Source organism: Cheilinus undulatus, linkage group 19 (assembly GCF_018320785.1).
Source record: "Cheilinus undulatus linkage group 19, ASM1832078v1, whole genome shotgun sequence".
Lineage (NCBI taxonomy): Eukaryota > Metazoa > Chordata > Actinopteri > Labriformes > Labridae > Cheilinus > Cheilinus undulatus.
In genome coordinates this window covers 41,713,530-41,732,054 of record NC_054883.1, presented here as the reverse complement: position 1 = coordinate 41,732,054, position 18,525 = coordinate 41,713,530, and the positions used below count along the sequence as shown (strand labels likewise).

General features: G+C 38.7%; 1 protein-coding gene across 1 annotated transcript; it reads left to right on the top strand.

Moving 5' to 3' along the window:
• The first annotated feature begins 1,417 nt into the window (after positions 1-1,417).
• acbd5a (acyl-CoA binding domain containing 5a) lies at positions 1,418-16,923 on the top strand. The gene is made up of 13 exons (XM_041814628.1): positions 1,418-1,517; positions 1,825-1,952; positions 5,004-5,124; positions 5,707-5,779; positions 5,879-5,996; positions 7,118-7,315; positions 9,883-10,065; positions 11,829-11,923; positions 12,010-12,235; positions 12,440-12,642; positions 14,002-14,061; positions 15,713-15,822; positions 15,913-16,923. Exons 2-13 carry the CDS (start codon positions 1,853-1,855, stop codon positions 15,923-15,925), a joined length of 1,500 nt encoding a protein of 499 aa, XP_041670562.1. The 5' UTR covers positions 1,418-1,517; positions 1,825-1,852; the 3' UTR covers positions 15,926-16,923.
• Positions 16,924-18,525: the final 1,602 nt, after the last annotated feature.

Genomic DNA, 18,525 nt, shown 5'->3' with positions numbered 1-18,525 from the left:
TCATCCTGACTTTTATGCTGTAATGTCGATTTATTATCTGACAACAATGATTTACTATCTCATAATTTCAACTTCTTCTCTTTTAATTTTGAAATTATTCATAATTAAAAGATAAATTGGAACTTTCAATTCCTTGCATTGTTTTCTTGTCTTTTTATCTTATAATTTTGACTTTTATCTCATAATTAGGATTTTTATCATTTCATTATTTGGACTTTTATCTTTACTTTTCATCTCATGACTTAATTTTTATCTCATATGTGAGATTTTGGGAGATATCTGAGTTTTTATCTCATAATTTGAACTTTTTATGCTGTAATTTTGACTTTACTTCTTAACTTTAACTTACTTTCTGATGATTTGTATTTTTTCCTCATAATAATGACTCACATTCTCATGAGTTTGACTTTTTATCTCTTTTCTCATAATTTCCCTGTTAGATTTTTCTAATAATAAATTAATTTATCATGATGATAATTTAAGATTTTTCCTTTAAATTAAGAATAATAACCAAACTTTTATGTGTTGTTATTTTTAATGAGGTGGAAATGGGCCTCCATAATATGGGGAATTAAGAGTCAGTATGCCTATAGAGAGGTTTAATGTTAATTTGTCCCTCTATTTCTTCATTCCCTGTTAACTGGGGATAATGGCACGCTTTAAAATACTTATGCTATCAACTTAATTTAATATGTGTGAGTTTAAAGGTGCTTGACACTGAAAAGTTTAATAACCAAAAACAGTGACCTTATTATTCATACTTTTATAATGCACTGACAGGCAAGCATATTTATTTATTTATTTATTTATAGCTTACATCAGTGATTGGTCTTAGCAGAAATGTTTTCTCATATTAGATCCCATCAGAAACCAAATTGCACATCAGACTTGTGATTTACTTCAGATGTGATCATTTTTATTATTTTTTTGTCCTACAAGAGGATTTTATGGCAAGTCTACATGACTTTATCTATGTATATATTCCATTGTATGTAAAATATTAATTGTAATATATTTAATTGTTGTAATTGACATGTTTCAGTGCTTCAGATTTTCCAGCTACTTGTGATGCTCATAAATAAAGTCAGAGTGAGCGCTCTTGCTTTTCTGTTCCTTGTACCTATCACAGTTCCAAGGGATGAAAAAAATCCTGCCTGGATTTAGCCAAGAGCATGACGGTACCTGTAGTTTTAGCGCTGAACTCTGAATAAAGTCGATACGTGTTTTAAATGTCCACTGGAGTGGGAACATTTTTTATTCAGCCTGTGAATATTTAGTCGTATTTACTCAAAGTGAAGTTTTAGTTTTCCAAAGAAAGCCGTGATGGGTCGTGTAACTACATTCTAGCAGACGTTAGACGAAGAGGATTGTGGAACTTGTAGGAGATGACTATTTCCGGTAAAAACTACAATTCCCACAATGCGTCGCTGGCTTGCGTTATCGTATTGTTGATGGCGTCTGGTCGAGGGCTAAGGCAGGTCGCACTCTGACAAACGGATAGGCCGTTTCCTTTAACGGTTAGTAACGTCTCTTTTAACCGTTCTCACCGAGTTAAGACCGTGTTCCGGTCGAACACGGGTCTGTTTAGACGGGTGTCGCTCATTTTATGGCATGTCCTATTTTCAACAGCGACTCAGCCTCCTCCTACTGGTGACCATAACATACAGGAGATACAGTAACTGAAGTTTAGCTAGTCGCAGGGGTTGAGGAAAGTGTGGAGTTGATGCTTGGTCGCTGGCTTAAATGGCCAGTTGAAGACAGGATGTGACATAGTTTGCTTACTTTATTTCTTATATTGTTGTGTTTGTTCATCCCCGTCTGCAGGTTTGGTTTTGGCCGTCTGTGTGACGTGATGGAGGTCTGTGAGACAGAAACGATGGAGGAGCAGACGCGTTTGATCCAGCTGAGGTTTGATGCTGCCGTCAAGGTGATCAAGAGTTTACCCCCCGATGGTGAGTGGAGACACTGGTACAGCCTGTCATTCTGGCCAGTTTAACCAGTTCAGTGTGGGCTTCGTACGGAGCTGTGTCAGGCTTAGACAGGTGCAGTGGAACAGCTTGGTCTGCCCTGGATCCTGAGCGATTTAAAAGGCTTTAATCCACTTTACCAGCAGTGCACACAGACCAGCTTCCCTCTCAGCAGCCTGCAACTTAATTTACAGTCACTCAGCTGTCACTTTTACAAGGCTGTCTTATCTCAGACCCTCACAGATGTGGAAGAAGTTGGAAAAAGTGGTCGTCTGTGTCAAAAATAGGGATGCTTGACTATTGCAACAGTCATAATCAGGATCATTCTGATTGATATGGAGATCACGCTTAAAGGCAAAGGCACACCATATTCATATCAATACAAAATAGACTTTTACTAAAATAACAGTCAAGGTGGCCCATAAGGGGTAAAAAGGGGAGAGGTTTCTGTGGCCCAGACAACTGTGGCAAAAGGTGCCTGAAAGGTGGCAAAAGTTGGTTAAAGTGATTGTAAAACATGGCAAAATTGGGTTGAAATTGGCAAGACAAAGTCAAAAATGGTTAACAATTGGCATAAGGGGCCAAGAAACTGGTTAATAGTGGCAAAACATTTTGTAAGTGTGAAAAAGGTGACAAAAATGGGTTACCAGTGGCCAAAAGGGTTAACTGTTGTAAAAAGGTGGTTAAAATGGTTTGAAAGTGATTAAAAAATGGGCAAAATTAGGCAAAACAGTGGCCAAACAAAGGTAGAGTGAAAATTAACAAGGAGGTGACAAAATGGGTTGAAAGTGGCAGAAAAGGATTAATGTTGCTTAATCATGGTAAAAAGTGATGAAAAATTTGCCAAAAAGTCCAAATAATAGCAAAAGTAGGCAAAAACCGTCAAAAAGGTAGCAAAAATGAGTTAAATGTTGCAAAAAGTTCCAAAAAAGTTGAAAAGATAAGTCAAAAGTATTTTTAAAAATTTGCAAATTTGCAAGAAAGCAGCAAAATGGTTTAAGTTGACAAAATTAGTGGCAAAATGGGTAGAAAAACTGGTTAACTTGGTTAAAAGTAGCATGAATTATGATCATTTCAACACCAATTTCAACCAATTTTAGCCAGGATGCTAGCACCAATGCTACTGATCCAACACACACACTCATCAGTAAATCACAGCTGGGGAGGGTCCAGTCTCTGGGTTTTCAGGGGTCCAGCCGGATTCCCAAGGTACACCTAGACTTTTCTCAGTGCCTTGCGACACCATTTGAGAACGCCTGCTTTATAGGACTCTCACTGAAATACTCGGACATTAAAAATGTAAACACTAGAATAATATTAGTGAGCATCACAAAATGGCTTTAATTTTGTCGATTATATTTAGTTTTCATTATTATGGTGAAAATCAGGGTTAACGATGTGACCATATATGGTTCATTGTAACGTCATTTTGATTAACTAAAACTAATTAAATAAGAAAAACTTCAACCTGTCGACCCAAAATAAAATATAAATAAATAAATAAATAAATAAATAAATAAATAAATAAATAGTGGCAAAATCTCCTTAGTTTTAGGCTTTGAAAGCAGCAGATTTACTGACATGTACACCCAAGTCTGGAGAGACTTATTTTTTCTGATTTGACTGAAAAATATTTAATATTAAGGTAGAAACTCATCAAAACAAAACTTAAATCTAAAACAAGAAATAAAACTAACTTAAATAAAAAAAAGAAAAATGAAAATCCTAAACTATTATAACCTTGGTTTAATGCCTTTTTATTGTAAAAAAAAATCCATAAAGTGTATGCATATTAAAATGTTGATAATGGAAAATAAACACATGAGAGTCTAATGAGTATTTACCTACTCATTAAAAAGTTCTTTAAATACAAAATATTGATCTTACAAGACGATGTGAGGTTGCCTTTAGATTCTGACCAGCTTCAGAATACTGTATAAGTTATTATGGCCCACCAGTCTAATCTTATAATTCCTAAAGGACACCTATAATAATCCCAAATGCTGAATAAACTGGTAAATTTAAGCAGTGATGAGGCTCGCAGTAAAGATAAAAACTGATTTATGTCATTCTAGTTTAATAATGCAGCTGTAACACTGACTAAAATCACATCTATTTTACTATTTATACCTTCATAATTTCTATAAATTAGTACTATTTACCACTGTATCACTCTAATTTTTTATAAACCTGTGGCAACATCTAACTACACTACAGAGTAATATTATCCTACATTATAAAAAAGTTCTTGTCAAGAAAATACCCTTAGTATGGCTACTAGATGCATTGGCCTTGATATAGATATTTTACGGGCTCATGTCCTCGTGTGTTCCTCCATTTTCATGCTAAAAATTTCAGTAATTGATAGAAATCCCACACAAACATCTAGCACTACTATTCACCTTTAAAATGTGCGAGTTTCACCAATGTAACTTGGTTAGTTATGAATTTAGGGCCATGTGTTTCAAACAAAAAGACGGAAAACTGCATTTTTCGAGTCCTGGAGGAAACAGGAAGTTTGAGATGCTCTGGGCCTCTGCTGATTGGTTGGTTTGTGTGATGTCACTTTCTGTGAAGTTGACTGATCTCCACTGATAACTATAAATAACAAAGAATAAAGAGGGAAAATGGAAGTAATTCACAAATAAATCCACATTAATCAGCCATGCTTTCCAGGTAGATGATGATGCACACTTGTGAGCAAAATCTAACAACAAGCACTTGATCAAAATTGAAAAAAAAGGACAAAATGAGTGCAACATGGCATGATTAATCTCTATTATCTTGTTTCATGCACATGGGATTGTATGGTTACAATTTTGACATTATAGTTGGAACTGTAACTCAATTAACTGTCCAGGACAGCACTGTTTAAAATGATTAGTTAAATGTAGTTTAGCTGCAGAGAAAGAAGAAGCGATTACAAGTCAGCCTCACGTGCAGGTGTGGTAGAAACCCACGGTGGGCTTATCTCATAACCTCACCCACAGAGATACATGCAAAGTCTTCTTTTTACAATGTTTTCTGTTCCCTCAGGTCCCTTTCAGCCCTCCAACGACATGATGCTGAAATTCTACAGTTACTACAAACAAGCCACTGTGGGAGCGTGCAATATACCCCGGCCTGGATTCTGGGATGCAGTCGGGAAGGCAAAATGGTAAGACAATATCAATACTCTTTAGTTTTTTCTAAAGGCGTAGAATATCCCTGCAATATCCTTTGTGGTTATGTCACTTTAAAGAACAGTTTACCCTCCAGGGTGAGCAGAAAACTCCAAGTGTTCAAGGCTTATCATGAGGGTTAATTCTGTTATGCATGCACTTCTGAAATCAAAACAGTGTTTGGCTTGTGCACATTGCACAACCTGTTGCTTTTATCCTCTTGTGACCTCACAAGAGCGAGTCAAAATCTTTCCTCTTCCTCTTCTTCATTTCAAGTTGTGTTAGTTGATCTCTGGACTCTTCTTGGAATGTCACCCCTTACCTACTAAGCTGGACAGCTTCCCTCATGCTGCTAGACAAAGAAAACAACCCAGCTATCATTAAAGAAGTCGTTTTGGAAGAGCTCTAGTTACTGATAAACATTTGACCTGCAGATCAGGAAGAGTGCATCGGCCTCGATTGAACTGGCAGAGTTGAAAATTGGCACAGATGTTGAAAACCAAACAGAGCATTATTATTTAACTCTTCCTTGACGAAGTGATTTAGTTATGTGGCTTTGGTTTTCTTGATTTACTCAGGGATGCGTGGAATTCTCTTGGAGACATGACAAAAGAAGAAGCAATGGCTGCCTATGTTGATGAAATGAAGCAGGTTTGTTTACTCTATTATATCACAGGTTTATTACACAAGAACAATAAACGCTAGATTGAAATACCAGCTTTCAAACATTTCACTGTTTTTAATATGTAGATCCTGGAGGGGATGCCCATGACAGAGGAGGTGGAGGAGCTCCTGCGTGTCCTGGGCCCGTTCTACGAGCTGATCGAGGAGAAGAAAAAGATCTCGCAGATATCAGACCTGAGCACAGGTTGGCTGGCACTTTGTGTAGCCTCATCACTTTTTTTGTGATGCTTAGAAGAGCATGCACAGCTTAATCTTTTTATGGTTTGCCTCTTGTCCGATGCTCAGCCCGTTTGACAATGTTTGCTAAGCAACTGGAAGGCAAGTACATCTCTGCGTCAATATTTGAGTCCTGTGATTATGGTTGTACTTTTGTGTTGTGTTGTAGAGTAGATGCTTTTAGCGCTCATGAGCGGTCATGTGACGTGTGTTGATGAAGCTCGGCTTTGCACTTTTAAAGCTTTAAATCGATACAGACAAAAAAAGGGTTTATATTTTTTTAATTTATGGACAATATCCATCCTCTAGTCATCCCTTCAAGTGAAATGTGTATCTCTCAACTAGGGCTGGGCAATTAATCGCAAATTAGATTAAATCGCAATATGGCCTGCTGCAGTTTTCAAATCGCAGAAGTTGCAATATTTCTTTAACTTGAAATGTGTCAAAATACCAGTTTAATATATATATATATTGCAGCAGCAGCAGCAGCAGCAGATATTTTAATGCACATTATGCAAACATTCAAGTGTCAATTTTTTTAATGGTTTACAAAAATCCTCCTTTTTGTGTTTTATGTATGTTTTTCTTAATTAAAATGAGTGACATAAAATGATAATGCCCTTACACAAGGCAAATGACATCACATTTACAATATGAGCAAAAACAGTTAGCTCATTCTACCTAAAACTGATGCAGCCTAGCGTTAGTTCACCAAAGTCAGACCTCCTCCACCCCAGCCTCCTCCTTCATAGCTTAAAGCTTGTTGCACCCCCGTATTCAGATTCATGCTACTATGGGTTATTGCTTCAGAAATAGTTTCATTGTTTTTAGAACACATGGTCTTATTTATGGAATTATTTATTGCTTAAATTTGTCGAAAAATACATACGATTAACCCAAGAATAATCGCATATTAAATCACAATATTTGGGAAAAAATCACAGTTAGATTATTTTTGCAGATGTTCAGCCCTAATCTCAACCTTGTGAAACTATTTAATTCCATGCAATAATACATAGTAGAAGCACTATTAAGATATTTTTTGTTATGTGTGGCTTTGATTGTAATCATATCCCTCTTCTTGTGCAGGGTTTGGTACCATGATGAACTCAATGCCATCGAGGAGCGTCACAAAGAGCATCATCAGAACCATGGAAATGAACGGCACCCTTCAGATTCGTCCTGCAAGAGTCAAATCAAAGGAAGTGACGGAGGAAGAGGCACAAGAGGAGGAGGAAGAAGAGGAAGACGATGAAGAAGAAGTATTAATAAAGGATGTCAGAAAAGGTAAGAAACAGGAAATCAGTGCTAAAACTTCAAAACAGAAAAAATATATTTTGATTTTGAAACTCCTGTTTGACTTTAGCTGATCTTCCTGATATCTTAACTCTCCCACTGTGCTGCCACCGTCTCTCGTGTTTGGCCATGAAAACAGATGAGAGTTTTTCCAACAGGTTGTAGCGGTCTGACAATGTGTTGGTGTGCCTGTTAGGTTTGCATGTCTGAGGTTATGACCTGACAAGCCAGACTGACTGTGTCATATATCCATTGGTCCACCCAGTCTTACTGTCCTCTTAGGAGGCCTGGATGTTGACTGATGACCAGAGGCTTGGCTGGACTCCTTTTTGACTACTTGTCTTTGGCGCATCTTTGGGTATCGTTGGTAAGACCATGTGTCTAACGCTTACATACTCAGGAGAGACGGTGTAGGAAGAGTCAACTGCCTGATACAGGAATGCCGGCTGTGCTTTTATTGGCATCTAGCGTGCTTACCCGGGCCCGATCCCTGCCTACTGGGGGCCCAGGATCCAGAGGGCTGGTCCAGCCACTGGGGGTGACCTTGAAGGGGGCAGCTTGGAGGATACCTGTGGAGATGGGGCATGGACCTGCTGCAGGCCTGGAGGATGGCCATCAGGAGGCCAGAGCAGAACAAGACCAAGGTGGAAGCGACCTACCTGACCTTATCCGGGAAGCAGTACATAGTCGATGCTTGGGAAGGAGCTTTTTGAAAAAACGTAGGGGGTGATTGGACTTTAGTTCTGTGTGTCATATTTATTATGGGCCAATTAGAACATAAGACAGAGTAGGTATGCACTGCCCCAGGGAGTAAACTAAATAACTCAACTGCTGGGCAGTTAATTGAAAATTAGATTGAATTGCAACAGGGCCGGCTGCAGTTTTTAAAGCGCAAAAGGTGCAATATTTCTTTGACATGAAATTTGTGTCAAAATACCAATTTTACACTTTTTTGCAGCAGCAGATGTTATGCATGACATATGCACTCATTCAGGTGCCGTTTTTAGAATAGTCTACAAAAAACACCTACCTTTATTTTTGTACTTTTTTCTTATTAGATATAAGAATGTAAAAAAACCCTTCAATGCAACAACTCATGTCCAATTTGCAATACAATTAAAAATCATCAGAATTAAATATTTTTAAAGAATTAATTAAGCCCTAACCAGACACGCCAGACGGATTTGTTTCACGCATCCATCTGGTAAACCTCTCATAGACAGCGTTTGGGAAAGGGCAGAGCCTTTGAAAAAAAAAATTCTGAGGGTGGTTGGATGACCAATCAGAGCAATAAAACACGTGACGTAGCCGCTACCGAGGAGTAAACTCCATAGAGAACTGCATAACGGTAACCATGGCAACTGTAGACATGCTAGTACACGACTCTTGTGGTTTTTGAAAAGAAAACAACTCACTGCTGTTCTTTGTTCTTCTTTTAATGAAGAAATGTCATCACATTGTGATAAAACTGGCGCTTTAGCAGCATCCACACTAATCTCTTCCACCATAATTGCACTGGCCTCTTGTTGCTGTTTGCTTACATCACGACTCCGCTGCGCCTGAAAGTACTGCCCCTCATCCCTGATTGGTCCTGTCACTTTCTAACCGGACCCAAACAGTCCTGACGGGAGCTTTGCAAGATGGACTCACCAGTGAGAAACATGGAAATGGGTGAATCCATCTGCTTTGCAAGGTTAGTTAAGCCCTTGTTTAGGAATAAAAGAAAATTAAGGAATAGTTGCATATCAAATCGCAATATTGGGGAAAAACTCGCAACTAGATTATTTTCCAAAATTGTTCAGCCTTAACATGAGATATTATGCAATTGTTTTGTTTTGTTTTTTTTAATCAACCGTTCAAAGTTCTCAAGAGATCAAATTTACTTTTGGACCCTAGCAGACAAAACACACAGCAACACATCAAAGCAGCACAAACAGAGCATTTCAGTTTTAAAGGAGTTAATTTCAAAAGGAAAGAGTGCAAAAAAACAGTTTGGGTTTTCAACCACATTCCACAACAAAAACTAACAACAGTTCAAAAAGTTAAATTATGAATGCACTTTCTGCAAACCAGTCAGAAACAATTTGAAAGGTGAAGGAAAAACACCGCTGTGTTCATCTCAGAGGAATATTGAAACGTATTTTTGCTTAATAAACATGACCACAGAGTTTATCAAGGAGAAAACAACAACACTTTGGCTTTAGTAGATCCATGCACCTCCTCAGTGAGCCGCTGTACTCACCCCAGCATGTCTGCCATGTTAGGGTAAATGAATGAAGGGAGTTTTGAGTGGAGGTGTGTCAGTGGTGTGTTGTCTGACATGCAGGGAGCATGGAAGGAGGTGGCATGATATCAGGACCATTGCATATGTAGATCATTATGGGATCCCTGCAAGGTGACTTCTTCTGCCCAGTAACACATCTTTTATTTCTTTTAACTGTAAGGTGGGGTTGAAGCCAGTATTAAATTGATGTTATTTGTTGATACGTTTATTTGCAGATGGCATCCCTAAACAAACATGCAGATGATAAAGATATCTTTTCATGATTTTATTCTAGATAAGAAATCAGCAGCGCTGCAGCCTAAGAAGAAGGGAGCAGCCAGGAGACACAAAGCTCCACTGTCAAACGGTAAAGTGGCTAACGGGGGCACCCATCTAACTAACGGGAGTCACTCCAGGACCACTCCAACCTCTGAGGACTCCCAGGAGAGTGAACTTGTCCTCAACGGTCACCACACAGGTAAGGAATGCTGTGTTTCATGTTTTCTTTAAGCCACAGGAAATGCATTAATGAACATTCACTGAAAGAAGGAGTGTTTGTGTTTAAAAGCACCTTGTGATCAGTTAATCTGCTTAAGCTGCATTCCCAGAGCTCAGGCAATTCTGCAGACATTCAATCATAACACATCAGTTCTCAGGGTTCCTGCAGATCCGTAGGAAGTGGTACAAAGTCTTGAATTTGATTTTTTTTTTTAAATATTTTAAGGCCTTAAAGCAAGGATGTCAAACTCAATCACAGCAGGGGCCAAATTCTGAATTTGGATCTAACCTGAGGGCCTAACTGGGGAAAAAGTTCCCTTAAACTGTCAACCTCATCTTCACTGGTAACGAATTATTGGGAAAAAACGTAACATTGGTGATGAATGATTTTGAAATTAAAAAAATTTAAAAAAAACATCAAAAGTTAAAATCATGATCTTTAATACAAATAATAATAAAAACACACAAAAAAATCAAAATCATGAGTTTTAAAGGTCAAAATGGGAGATAAAAAATTGAAAATTGAAAAGTCAACATTTGGGATAAAAAGTTATATTTAGGAGTTGAAAATGTCAAGATATGAGAAAGAAATTCTAAATCAAGAGATTAGAAGGTGAAAATAAGAGATATGATTCAAAATCAAGAGTTTTAAAGATCAAAATATAAGATAAAGTTTTAAATCAGGAGTTTTCAATCTTGAAATGTAAGATAAAATTATAAACATTAGTTATAAAGGTCCAAAGATGAGCTAAAAATGTAAGTTTTCAAATAGAAAAGGTTATAATTTGCGATTGAAATTCAAAGTTAGGAGTTGAAAATGTTAAAATGTGAGATAAAAATCAATTTCATGAGTTTAAAATGTTAAAATATGACTTAAAATTTGAAATGGTGAATCTAAATGGTCAAAATATGAGATAAAAATCAAAACCATAACTTTAAGTCTTAATCGTGAGATGCAAATTAGAAAATACCAAACCCCCCCCACAAATTTCTTTTTCCTAATTCCTGACTTTTTATCAAATTATTTGAACTCTTCACTATTTCTTATTCTTATGACTTTACAAGGATATTTTCAGTTATCATGGTTACATTTACATTTTTATACTGGAGGAAACCAGCAGACCTCATACTGGTGGGCCAGTTAAAATATGATATGATCTGGTGGGCCGAATATAACTGTTCCGTGGGCCAGATTTGGCCCCCGGGCCTTGGGTTTGACACCCCTGCCTTAAAGTGTCTTAAAAGTCTTGTTTTTTCCTTAGGAAGAAGTCCTAGATTTTAGACATGTCTGAAAACTGAAATCTAAACTGTCTGGTTAGCATTTTGTATATTTAGTATACTTTTTGTATACTAACGCCACAAACTATGACAGTTTGTGGTGTTTGAGGCAGCATATTGTGCACATACTCAAACTAAGGAAGACAGAAGGAAAATATGTGGAACGGCACGTTTTGGGGAATTACACTGCAAGGTAAAAAAGGCTGGTATCAGATAACAGGGAAGTCTGAAAAGCAAAGCTGCATGGTGCAAAAATTGTTTTAATATTCTTTAGGTTGGATTTAAAAGTGCCTCAAAAAGTCTTCTACTTGATTTTAAAGGTGAGCAACAACGCTGTGTTTAATCCACTTTACTAATGGCTCTATTGGAGAGGGAAATCAAGGAGAGCCTCCTTCCTTGCTTGCTTATTAAAGCCTTTTTGGCCCACATGGCTGAGCTTCATTTGTCCTTTTGTCTTGATCTCAGATCCCGGTACAGATGTGTCTGGCCCAGGTCACCTTGCCAGTGACTCAGACAGTGAAGTCTACTGTGATTCTGTGGACCAGTTTGGCCAGGAAGAGGCAAGTGACAAAATAAAAATACTTGTTTAGCAGTCCTTAAGCCTACTGTCTCATCTTAATGTGAGCACCTTTTGCTTCCTCTGCAGAACTCGGAGCATAACCGCTCCCTAGACGAGCTGGATGAAGAGGAGAGCCATGTCCTGACCCCTCTAGAGGAGCTGGAGACGGCGCAGGAGCCACACGAGGACTTACATGAACCTCCACAGGTCATCAGGTGTGGAGGGGAAGATGGAGACAACAGTGGAGCGATGTCACAGAGACAGAGGCTGAACGCAGGCGTGCCTGACAGCTCTTTGGCTAGAAGAGGGCGGGGTAAGGGTGTCATGTTATTTGTCATTTTTTAGCTAATAAAATGTGAGGATTTACTGCATTTTGCTTTATTTGCCAGGAAACTAAATGCCTGCAGGTTGCATAGTTGCAGTCTTATAGTCAAATGTGCATTATTTAACCATCCAGCATCATGACTTTATGATGTTCAAATATTTATGAACTATAAATATTTTCTTTGTTTTTCAGGCTCCAGGTCTCCAGGCCTTGGCTCTGGCTCTCTGATGCCCATGTACAGCAGTGGAGAAGGGGACGGGAGCCGTCGGGGTGGAGCAGTTACACCAGGAGGGAATCTGAACGAGCAGATAGTGGTGGCGCTGGCTCGGCTGCAGGAGGACATGCAGAGCGTTCTGGAGAGGCTGCACACCCTGGAGGCTCTGACTGCCAGCCAGGTAAGACCTGTCTGTTCTCTTACTCCTCCAGAGGAAGTTCATGGAGGGGAAAATGTTGATGGAAACTGCATTTCAGATACTCCAGTACAAACTTAGATAAAGGTGACAGATTTTAGCAACAGAAAGTTTACAGAAAGTCAAAGGATTTTATGCACTATTTAGAAATCTGTCCAAACTCAAAAATACACACAGTCTATAGAGTTGGATTGATTATTCAAATGAGATTAAACAACAACAACAGCATTTACAAATCTCCTTTTTACACACAGGTTTACAAAAGGCTTCAACATGCAAGCAAAAATATAAAACTAAACACAGAACAAATAGAACAAACCATCACAACAGCTGCCATGAGAACCATAGAATCCAGACAACAGTAGTAAAAGACATAAAAACAGTAGAGAGAGATCCAATCAAGACAGTAAACTGTCAGAGGTATGGACAGGACTGGGCTCCATTAGGATGAGAGAGTAGAGTGCATTTGTGTTCAGGTGGTTAGTTCTTCAGCGCTGATAAAATCTTGTTAAAATAAAAAGACAAAAATCTTTCCTGCAAGAGCTTGCAGTCTGTATCAGCCTCTCTGATAGACAGCAGCAGCTGCTTAGTGTGCACTGTGTGCTCTGCAGTGTCTTTTTTAGGATGTTACTTTCTACTGAAGAGAGTTCAGAATGACATCATTTCTGGATGTTTTAATTGGTAAATATTGAAATTACTATATACCAAATCTTCCCTCTTGAGTTCAAATCGTCTTTGACATCTGTGATTAAGAGTAATGATTCTAAAGAGTTAGGGAGAATGCAGAAGCAGTCTGCTAAAGAGGCTCATGCACTATTTTTCCTCTCAATAACTGTAGAACTATGGCTGATCTTGTTTATGCACTTGTGTGTATTCTTGGCATGTGTATGTGGCATGTTCAGTTATAGAATAATGGGTTTAGGTATATTTCATATCTGGACAGGTCATGACTGTTCTTGTTAATTTTACATTTTATAATAAGTTAATACAGGTCCTTTTTTGCCAAGATCCAGCTTTTATTAGAAGAATATTCCTTTGTAGGTGCTGTGATTTCGTTGTACAGAATGGCTGTTGTTCAAATTTTAATAATTTTGATATGGTTTAAAATGTAAACGTCATTTCAGTCCAAAAAACTCAACACAGCGGTTTGACAGTGAGTAAAGATTAAACACTAATTTATGAATCCAGTGCGTGGTCAGAGGCTTTAGTAGAGACGATAAGGGGTTTGGACTTTGACACCATAAACATCTCTGAGGAAAGGTCACCACTAAAGCAGTCATGTGTTTCTGCTTGTTTTTCCTTTTGACTAAGGTTTATTTTTGTTTCATTTCTTTATTTATGCAGGCGAGATCAATGTCTCTGACTCCGGCTTATGCACCTCCTCCAGTGAGCAAGAAGAAACGGGTAAACAGTTCAGACACACTCTGGCTCTTTAGGCACAGTCATCCCCCTTTCCTCAGTGATCCTCTGCTTTCACATTTGTACCATCATTCTGCATCAGATCACACGTGTTTACATACAGAGTCCAATCAAGCAGGCTGTGGTGAACGTATTTGTTTACAGTCCACCAAGAGCAAGCCTTTTATTCATGCTCTATCCTGACAATAGAGTCCACCCTCACGACTTTTATGGATATTTTACTGTTTCTGAGAAGCCAACAAGGACCTTCTTCCTGCCGCCACATCCAAACTACAGTTCTGAGGATGAAGTTGGCCCCCGATGTGTGGATTTATTGGTTTTTGAAGAGAGAGGAGACATTAGTGTGGCCTTTTCAACTTTACTTGCTGATGAGTCCTCTGCTCTCCAGCGCAGTTGCATGCTCGAGTACACATGAACCATGCTTGAAACCAGTTCCTAAAGCAGACTTGGGCATGGCGCCTGAGTCCAGTACACCTGTGTTCACACTGATCGGGTCTAGGCTAGATCCTTATTGTGAAACTACCCTCTAGACCAGGGGTTCTCAACCTTTTCGGCCCGTGACCCCCAAAATAAAGGTGCCAGAGACCGGGAACCCCCACTGGACCTGAATGTGGTTGAACATAGCCATGCACATTAAAGAATAGTCACGTGGAGACAAGGCCGTCCATTAGGGGATAAATGGGAGCGCTTTCTGGGACCCAGCCAAACTGGGGGCCAGCAAAATCATGGTCCATTGTAAAGTCAAGCTGTGATTATTTTATATTTTACCTGAATAATAACCACTTGCATCAAAAGAAACAAATATTGTTATAATTCATTTGTGTAGCAAGTCGCTCTCTTAAAAATGTAAATAATTCTGTTAAAACAGAATTAAAATATCTTAAAATAGCTAAAATGGCAAAAAAAAGTTGGAAAGGTGGTGAAAATGAATTTTAAAAGTAGCAGAAATGGGTTAGAAGTGCCAAAAATTGGATAAAAATGGCAAAAAACAAAAATGGGTTAAAGTGGCAATAGGGCATATTAAATGGTAAAAGAGGATTAAAAAGTGGCATTAAAGTGGCAAAAATAGGTGGAAAATTGGTGAAATAGGGTGAAAATTTTTTATAAACAGGCATAAAAGGGTTTACTGAGGCAGAAATGGGTTAAACTTGCAAAAATGGACATAACAAATTGTGACATGTGGTGTAAACAGTGGTAAAGAGGGATTTATATTGTCAATAATGGGTCTCAGAGCCAACAATAGGCTGAGAGTAGCAAGATTTGGTTTAGAAGAAAAACGGGTAGAAAAAAAGTGGTGGAAAGGATTTAAAGTTGACAAAAATGGTTTAAAGTGGCAAAAAATGTGATAAAATTGGCAAATTGGTGGGAAAAAGTGATTGAAATGGTTTAAAATTTGGCAAAATTGGTGGAAAGTGGTAACAGTGTAATTTTTTTAAGGCATCTGGAGACCCCCATTTAGTGTCTCATGACCCCCAATGGGGTCCCAGTCCCAAGGTTGAGAACCCCTGCTCTAGACCACCTCCAGTTTGTTAAATTTGCCAAGTATTTGCTTTTAAATTATGCTGTAGTGAGTCAAATAGGAAGAGCATTTTAGCGATGCTGGTATTTAAATGGTGTTATTTCTTTTCTTTCCCAGAAACCATCCTGGTGGCCTTTCGATATTTCTCCGACCAGTTTGGCCTTTGCCGTCATTTGGCCGTTCGTGGTTCAGTGGCTTATCCGCCTGTACCTGCAGAGGAGGAGACGGTAATCTTTTACAGAAAAATATTAGCCTGAATTTGACATTTAAAACTCCAAAACCCATTTAAACACTGTAATTGTCTGTTTATTTAACAGAAGAATCAACTGATCCCCCATACTGGCATTAATGACGAAGAGGAGTCCTCTAAATGTCTTTGGTTGGGCTGCTAATGGCTGTAACTCTCTCCCCTCCCTGCTTCGACCCACAGCCCAGTAATTTGCTTTGCACTATGAAGAAGGTGACTAGAATAGAAAGTGAGGGGATTTCTATCAACTGTGGATGCAGAATCAAGCAGAAACATGAATGTAAGGGCTTCCAGCCTGTGATTCTACAACCTCTTTAAGGAGATACCACTGTACTGGGAAGGTCTTTGAGCTGTAAGGAATGGTTGAACTTGTCAGCGTGTTCAGAAACCAACGACTGTAGCTTCTCAATTATTCCCATAACTTAGGCTTTGTTGCACAAAAAAGGGCCCTGAAACCGAGTTATCTTTGAGCTTAATGTGGTTATTCATTTTCACAATTTACTGTCATTAGTTGCCCAGGTAATGCTGCTATAATGAAATGTTGTAATAACTGTAGTTTAGAAACCAGGATTGAATGTAATATATTGATATGTCGCAAGTCTTTTAAATTCAGAGAATAAGTGAATATTTATTGTGTTTAGCACCAGTTTGATGAAGGCATAGCTGGCCAGGTTCAGCTGTATAAATGAGGTTTATGTTTTAAATGACTGCTATAGTTGTGTCTAAATCTGGGTTTCCACTGAGCAGTTTGGTTTGGTACAGTACACCACTATCCGGGTTTTCACTGTCAAAAGTTGGTACTAAATAACCGATCCATACCGTCCTAGTCCGTGTATCAAGGACGATGGGTTTGCATGGCTGTATGCGTGGCTTCCTCCCGGTCTGAAAGCTCTGACTTGTCAACATGCAGTCAAACTGAAAACTGAAAAGGTGTGACGCGGGTGAGATGCGCGTCACACTCCCAGTCTGAAACGGGCTCAACCCTTTACCTACTGAGTCTAAAAAAGGCGATTTGGACATATTTAGTTATTATGGCTGTAAAATAGTCAGGAAATGCCCTAAGTCTGAGAGCTTTGCTCCCTTTTCCCAGGAGTACTTGAGCTTGACTTTTCAACATCTGGTTAATGATTATTGCACATTATATAGAATTATCAGTGGTTTAAAAGAAGAAAAACACAAAAACAGATTTGTTTTTCATGGGTTTTATGAGAAAAAAAATTGTTATTGCTCATGAAGTTTTGATTTGACATTTGAAATGTGAACCTATACATGTTTAGAACAATCAGCAGTCATTTTTGGAGTCTAGGACTCTGGGTGTGCAAAACAGTGCAAAAGATAACTATATACATAGGCCACAATTAGTGCAAATAAAGGTGGAAAAATGCATTCTCAACATTCTCAGTAACATATTGTTATTGCACATGACAGACACACACAAATGCCACTATCTAACGCTATTTTTAGAAAACTAAACACCACTCTCACTCGCTCTCCTTTTACTCTCTTCCTTCACTCTCCTTTCTCGCTCGTCTTCTGCCAAAGCTGCAGTTTTCGCGGTGCTGTTCAACATTACCGTAATATATATACCACACATCATATATTGCCAGAAAGCACAGATTCTCAGCTCTCTGTCAGTGTTGAAATTTTTTAGATTGAGCAAACTTTTGAGGAGTTACAGTGTTGAGAATCGTAGTAGCGGTCTCACAATACTTCTGGTGTTTTGCTGTGAATGCCCACGTCATATGGTTGTGAGTACCATAATGAACCATATATGTGCGCATGCCCACAATTCTCAGCTTTCCAACACCATTGGAATTTTTCTGATCAGACAAACTTTGACAGAGTTACAGTAATAATACTCTGGACATATGTGACCAAAGCTGGTAAAAACTCCTGCAAGTCGTCCGAGGTCATTTTTGAGTTTTTTACACATTATGAAAGCGTAGATTCCAAGCTTTCTAATGGTGTATCATACACCTTAATCTGATCATATTTTACAAAGATATGCTCATTTGAATGTGAACTTCTAGTTCCTGTTTGTTCTGAGAAAAACAGGCTCAAAGTTTCAGGACTTCTCCTACCTTCAGGCAGGCCGGGTGATGGGCGTAAACAATAGAGCCACATTTACATAAAGTCCACCCAAACCAAGCTTCTGAATCGGACTGGTGACGCTCATCAAAATATTCCCACAGGAAATCCACCGTCATCAAACTTGCCCTGTCATGTGATCTTGAAGTTGTCCGAAGTCTGTTGATAATTCTTGCTGCTTCTTCATCGTCTCTTCTACTTTTCTTCGCTGCAGGGTGCAGCTTGAGGCTTGTTGTTAAAGGTGATAACTAGAAACAGCTGTATACGTGCTGAGGGGGGTGGCGTTTGAGCCATGCGGTGTTTGTTATTGTCCATCTCAATGGGCGAAACTGGGAGCACTGGCAGACTGAGCGGCCAATTATCACCCTGCAGTTTCACTTTCCCCTCCCCTCAATATCCTTGCAGCAACTGCGAGAACAGGGCATTTTAAAACACAAAATTAACGCTTTTAAATATCACATTTGTGTTACTTTTTTCATCGAATGAGTAGTTTAAATGTCGGACTTGCATAAAATGAGAAAAAAACGAAAAATGATCATTTTGAAGAAAACGACTCTGTATCCATTTTTCTCAACCAGCAGAATGCCGACTTGCA